At 44.1% G+C, this 7339-nt stretch overlaps 1 protein-coding gene across 1 annotated transcript; it reads left to right on the top strand.

Moving 5' to 3' along the window:
* Nucleotides 1-360: 360 nt before the first annotated feature.
* LOC124173584 lies at nucleotides 361-3156 on the top strand (the record flags this gene model as incomplete). The annotated part of the gene is made up of 1 exon (XM_046553012.1): nucleotides 361-3156. A coding segment is annotated over exon 1 (2796 nt), but the record flags the coding sequence as incomplete, so codon positions are not given.
* Nucleotides 3157-7339: the final 4183 nt, after the last annotated feature.

Genomic DNA, 7339 nt, shown 5'->3' with positions numbered 1-7339 from the left:
GGCGAGAATTTAGAGCACGTACCATCCCTCAGGCTGCAAGTTGAGTCGTTGAGGTCAGAGAGAACATTCCATTGTCCTTACTGTGGAGCCGCGCTCTTCGCAGAGGAAAGTAAAAGAACCAAATGGTGCTGTAGCCGCGGAGATTACATAGTAAATGCTGTACCGCGCCTTGAGGCTCCTTTTTATTCCGATAACTATTTTCTAAAAAACGCGCGGGCTTTCAACAACTTTTTTGCTTTTTCCGCTTTGGGGGTTAGTGGTAAATTTCAAAATCCCGACGCAGGTGTTGCCTTTGTAAAGATTCAAGGCAGGATTTACCACCGCGTATTCGATTTGAGCTGGAAAGGGGAGAAAAACAATATGGCGTTATACGTAGAGGACCCGCAGGAGCGACTGAGGTTAGCGAGGGAAATAGAATTGAGGCAGGATGTGGTGAATGACGTCATGGAATATTTAGGTCAGGTCAACCGCCTAATTGGAGATTTGCGAAATCTCAATGAACATGTTTCCGAGTCGGCGCACTTGGTTTTTAAACAGACCTCAAGGAGGACCGATGGACCGATAATTGGAGATGCACCCGCGACGAATGAGATAGCTGGAATCTTGAGCACAAATTTCGAGTATCATCCCCACCAGGTCGTTGTATGGAAAAAAGGAGAGGCGAAACCCCATCAGGTACATTATTTGAGTGAGACGTACGAGGCGTTGCAATATCCTCTTATATTCCCGCATGCGTCATCGGGATGGTCACCCGACCTGCGCGATCGTACGGGTAATAAAATTACCCAGGTTAAATATTATAGGAAACTGCTCCTCTCAGAGCCAAGATTCACGTTTTTGCGTCGGCTTTCTCAGGAGTATTTCGTAGACATGTGGTGCCGCGCAGAAGAGGAGCGTCTGCAATACGTTAAGCTTAATCAGCGTAACATTTTGAGAATCGCCTCGAGACAGGAGCTGGACGAGTCAATCGCCGCTGAGGGAGACATTGTGCCAGGGAAGGTTTACCTGCCGTCGACGTTCACGAATAGTCCGCGTTACATGCAGGTCAGATATCTTGATGCAATGGCGCTGGTTTCGAGGAAAGGGAAACCCAGTTTTTTTCTTACCGTTACCTGTAATCCGTCCTGGGTCGAGATTAGATCTAGCTTAAACCCGGGTGAGGATGCCGTCGACAGGCCAGATTTATGCGTGAGAGTTTTTCAGGAAAAGCTTCGTAAACTCCTCAATGGCATCAGGAACGGCGTTATTTTCGGGGAGCTAATTTACATTCTGTACGTGATAGAGTTTCAGAAGCGTGGCCTTCCCCACGCACACATCGCTTTTCGCGTCGCCGGTGGCGGCCCGACGCAATCCGATGAGATAGATTCTTTCGTCAGGGCCACCATTCCACCGAGAGAGGAGGCGAATGGCCGACTTCACACGTTGGTCCTTCAGAACATGGTACACGGACCATGCGGCATTAATAACCCGAATGCACCGTGCATGGACAAGGAAACCGGGAAATGTTCGAAGCGGTACCCACGGTCGGCAAACGAAGTCACTCACGCCGACCGGAGAGGGTTCATTCTTTACCGTAGACCTTGCGATAGGACCGTCGAAATGGGAAGGAACCGAGTCGTAACGGATGAGTGGATCGTACCTTACAATCCTGCAGTTCTCCTCCTCATGGAATGCCACTGTAACCTCGAAGTGGCCACGAGTCAAAGAGTAGTCAAGTATTTGTTTAAATATATAAACAAGGGACCGGACCGCGCGAGAGTAGCGATCGTAGAGGACCAGTCGATGGACGAAGTTGAAAACTACGCCAACCTCCGATACATCAGTGCCTGCGAGGCCTTATGGCGTATATTAGAATATGACGTCAGTTGCCGGGAACCGACCGTGTTAAATTTACCAATCCATCTCCCTCAGCAGGATAACGTTATATTCCGCCCAGGACAGGAGAGGGAGGCGCTTCAGAGGAGCAAATCCAAGTTGACGTTGTATTTGAATAGGCCGGAAGATCCAGAATTCACGCCGTTGACGTTGATAGATTTTTACGAACAGTACGTAGTGGATACGACCGCTAAGCCAGGGAGCATTCCTTTCGACGATGGTAATCATTTCATTCATAAGCGACAGCGTGGGAGCAACGTAGCTCGACTTCGGTGGCTCTCCCCCACGCTGGGGGAATTGTTTTTTCTGAGAATGCTCCTGGCGCGATTCCCGTGTAGGAGTTACGAGGAGTTGCGCACCGTAGACGCCGTTACCTACGGATCTTTTCAAGAAGCGGCAATGGCAAGAGGGTTGCTCGACGAACTAGACGAATACGGACACGCGCTAGAAGAGGCTGCGACTTTTAAGACGGGAAGAGCCCTGCGACAACTCTTCTTCGCCGTAATTATGTTTGGTGCTCCCGCAGCCGTTCTTTGGGAAAGATTTAAGGGCCCCCTGAGCGAGGACTACGCGGGACGTTTAGACGAAAGAGCGGCCTATCATCACGCCCTATGCGATATAGATCACATGCTTCGTCCTCACGGAAGATGTTTGAGGGACATGGGTCTTCCTGAGGTCGAAGACGTAACTACGGAAGTCGGTCGAGAAGAGGTACGATGGAATCCCGAGGACGCCGCCAGGGCAGTTGAGGAGTGGCGTCCCAAGCTGACCGAGGAACAGCTTAGCGTTGTCGACGCCGTAATCACCGCCGTTAGGAATGTTCAGATGAGGGATAGAGTATTTTTTATTGACGGGCCAAGCGGGACGGGGAAAACCGTGGTTTTAAATCACCTGACGGCTAGGATGCGTGCAGAGGGCGCCATCGTGTTGTGTACAGCCTCAACGGGAATAGCTGCTTTGAATCACCAAGGGGGTATCACCGCGCATTCAATGTTTCAATTACCGCTAGACACGGACGACCCGAATGCACCGTGCGGCATTACCGGAGGGAGCCAGAGGGCCGATCTCATACGTAGGGCTTCGCTAATCATTTGGGATGAGGCGCCCATGTCACACAAAAACACAATAAACATTCTCGACCGATCATTGAGGGATATTTGTCAGGTGGAAGCGGCGTTCGGGGGGAAAGTTGTAGTGCTAGCCGGCGATTTCAGACAAATACCGCCTATTATTCCAGATGGGTCAAAGGCCGACATAATCGACGCTTCCCTTAAGTCATCCGTATTATGGCCTATGATTATTAAGAAAAAACTCCGTTCCATTCTTCGCTCTCGAGACGATCGTGCGTACTCGAAGTTCGTTCTTGCTGTCGGGGAAGATAGAGTCCCAACCGTAGCCATGGGGGAATATCAAACTATTCCTCTCGGTAGTATTTCATTCACAACATCATTGCAGGAGCTTATAGATTTCGTGTATCCCGCTGATGTTTTAAGTAATCCAGCCCTATGCTGTAACCGCGCCATTCTGTCGGGGACTAATCATAACATCTCGGAAATAAATAGATTCGTATTGGACATGATACCGGGAGAAATTGTTCGCCTGTGCAGCGCCGATAGCACACCACCGTGCGCGGGGGCGGTGGATAACACATTAATACATACCGACGTTCTCAACGCTATAAGTCACTCGGGTGTCCCTGATCACATTTTAGAGTTGAAGGTTGGCTGCGTGGCCATATTGATTAGAAACATCAGCTTCGAAGATCGTTTAGTTAACGGGACGAAAGTTATCGTAGAAAAAATATCCCGGCGATTCATTGAAGCTAGAATTCCGAATGCGACAGACACTGTAATGATCCCTAGAATACCTTTTAAATTTGCCGTTTCAAATTCAGGGATAGAAATGATCCGTAAACAATTTCCTTTAAAAGTGGCGTACGGAGTCACTATAAATAAGTCTCAAGGCCAGACCCTGGAAAAAGTAGGCGTCGATTTGAGGAGTGATGTATTTTCTCACGGTCAGTTGTACGTTGCTCTAGGCCGCGTTAGATCAGTGAACGACGTGAAAGTCTTAGTAACCGAAAACAGAGTAAATAATGACAGGGCCCACACAATTAATATCGTTATGAAAGAGCTATTAGATACATGAACACGATAGTCACGTTTGTCCGGGAAAAACATGTAATTTTTGAAAAAGTTCACTCAAATAGAAACAAAACAGCGACGCTAACATTTTATGGTCACGGTGACTATTTCCTCGCGTAATTCACGGTTTAAAAATGCTTTTAACAGAAATAATATAGAATTCAAGTAATCGGGAACCGGTGTCCAATGAAGGCGTCGCAGTAAATGAATGCCAATGAAAATTTATTCATTCCTGGCTAAGACCAAAGTAGTATTGTTTTCTCCCATGGGAAATAGTATATAGCCTTGGGAAGGTCTCGAAGAGCAGAAGACAGAAGTAAAAATTTTTGTAATTGAAGAAAGAACATTGAAAGAGTGCCCTCATTTTGCCCGCATCATCCTCGAAGATTTCGTACGAGAAAAAGAAGACTATCCACCTGCGTATTCACTATCCGAATCCATAAACATGCGCTGCGCTGAGTTGTGTAGGATTGCTACGAGAAGTACGAGAATGCCTTCCATGTCTACGCTTTGAGGTGCTTAGGGTGACCTTATCCTCGCTCGAAAGAGTTGGTCACCAAGAAGATTGTAGAGTAGGAACATGTGAAGGCCGAGTACTGGCCATAGGGATAGGGTGTGTGGTGACCCTACGTGCCTTCCGTCGTAATCGTTCTATATATTACGGAGACCCATTAGGACGCTGTGAACGGCTGGTCTCCGGCGTAGGGGGGAGAAGGCACCACGGGTGTTTCCACCGCAGAGAGAGAGAGAGGTATCCAAGAAGATTGAAGACTAGGGAAATGGGGGGGATTAGTTTCGTAATTCGTAGGTAGAAACAGTAGTCGTTTTAATTTAAAAAAATACAAAAACCCAAAAAAATGAAAAAACTAAAATACAAAAATAGTATATTAATATTTTAGTATTGCATGTTGTTTGATCAAAGTGAACTTTGTTTTTCCATCACATTATTTCATTATTTCCGTATAACTTCGAAAACTTCGAAGTTCCGCATGACTGGAGGTCATTTTTTTTAAACACACTATGAAGAAATAGTGATTAATGCATGTTATGGAAAACAAACCAAAATCAAAATTAAATTCAAACCGGTATTATGGAAAATTAATAATTGTAGAGTAGAAAATATATTAGTACACCATATGATGTATATCGACTCTCTAATAAGAAGCACCTAGCATGATATATTATTGCATGGGCTCCAAGAGGAGATTCTTTGGAGTACGGTGTTATTAATTTCATTTACATTATATCAACTTACTTATCCCCGGTATGACTTAAGTAATATGATTTTGACATTAACTGAAATGCGTGGAAGTTCCGCATTGCTGGTGGGGAATGCATATTTATTCAGAGCAAGAATGATAATTATTTTATGCATGTAATAAAAAAGGAAAAAAAATTAAAATTTCTTGCACAGGACTGTGGAGTTGTGTTATCATGTGGATGAGTAAAGAATTCTGCTGCAATATTTGATTGTATCTATCTTATCATGAATGTTAATCAGCAAAGTATTTTTAGGGTAATGGGGCCTGTCTCGAAAGCCTCTTAATTATGGTGGCAGTAGGGCGTCAATGATTGGGGATCCTGTCAGTTGGTGAAACAGAAGGGGTCCGCAATCATTGGCGCGATGGACCGGCCATCGGTATTCATATTCATTTGTTTGAATGCTGGAAACGGGTTCCTAACGAGCTGTTTGTGGTACCTCACGGGTCAGCATGGAAAACCACAGTTAACCGAAAGAATTTCTAATGAAGAAGCAGGATCAATCTCAACAATTTTAAATTTATTGGTACTACCGGTTTCGCTGGTACCAATATATTTAAAATTGTGGAAATTGCTCCTTCTCCTTCATTGTGTTCCGTTTCCACTCCATTTTGCCTAATACCTAAGATTATATTCGAAAGATATTCTGTCTAAAAAAACCGAACTCGATCGTTGTACATAGAATCTGGAAGCTATATTATGTATTCAGGTCTTACTATTTTTGCCATTTCTCACATGAGATACTTCTACTTGAAACAAATCCTTAAATATATTCGTGTCCGAACTCCCATAAACAATAACTTACTACAAAATGGACCCTTTCAACATTTTCAGCGTGTCATGCGATACACATTCACCTTTTTCTACCCGTTTCGGTGACTTTTTATGAGAATACTTGAATGGCTTATGGACTCAATACTAGATCTCATATGACACTACCATGTCCAAATACCCTTTACACACCTGCTTGATATATTCAAGCATCATCGACTCGTTGCATATAATAAAGCTGCAATTTGACTGAACACTGACTCATTGATACAAATTCACAGCCCAAACTGCCGAATCGATCGAGATGAAATTTTCGGTGGTAAAATTAAAAAAAAATTCATCGGGAGGAAAAATCTCAAAATTCCGAAAAGTGCGATACTTTTCGATAAATATCGACTTGAATTAACATGGCAGCCTTATGGAACTAAAACTCTTTCCTTAATTACGACTAAACTTGGCGTCTCAGGGTAATAGTCTCCCATTGACGTAAACAAGATTTTTTGGTCGATTTTTTGGTACCTTTGGTTTTCGTCGAACTCTTTCGATCACTGTCGAAATAATTTTTGAAAATCGACAATGCTTTTCTTATGGACCAACTTTGGAATTTTTTTTGACCCACTTGCAAAAGTTGTTGGACGGTCGCCGCCTAATACGTTGTTTCTAATTTTTAGCCTGATTTTTTGACTATCTCGGAATTTTCGTATGTCGAATAGATTCCGAGTTATTAGCATTATCGAAATAACATTGTCGAGATAGGACGATCGATAAATATCGATTTGAGAGCTGGCGCTTCAAAATTAGGCTATTCAGCTCAAAAAAGCATGCCTACAAACGTACCTTCGGTACGTCCAGGTTTTCATTTTTATTTAGATTTCGTAATATTTATCGAGTTATTTCATTCCGAATTTTTCCCAAATTATTTTCTTGAGCCCGCGGCAATCGCCGCCATTCCTCTCCGCCAAACGGGCGGTGGTCGGTCTCCGGAAGAAATACACGCATTTCCCTATCCCATTCATGCATTTAGGCGGGTGAAATTTGCGGAGGGCTGACAGAACTATACCCAGTAAACCCTCACGGCATAACTTTTTTAAGTATTGATTTTTTCATTATGAAACCAGTATCGCATAGGCGACACTCATTTGTTATGTATACGAATTTTGCATTTACATGGGCCCATGCTTTAGAAGGTGACTTTGCTGCTATGGTGAAACGGAAATGCGCATAACTTCGAAAGTATTTCACCTAAGCCTATGAAATTTGGCGAAACGGTACATCATTGTATTGTGCAT

The sequence above is a fragment of the Ischnura elegans genome, unplaced genomic scaffold (genome assembly GCF_921293095.1).
Source record: "Ischnura elegans unplaced genomic scaffold, ioIscEleg1.1, whole genome shotgun sequence".
In the NCBI taxonomy this organism is placed as follows: Eukaryota; Metazoa; Arthropoda; class Insecta; order Odonata; family Coenagrionidae; genus Ischnura; species Ischnura elegans.
This window is presented reverse-complemented; position numbering and strand designations above follow the sequence as displayed.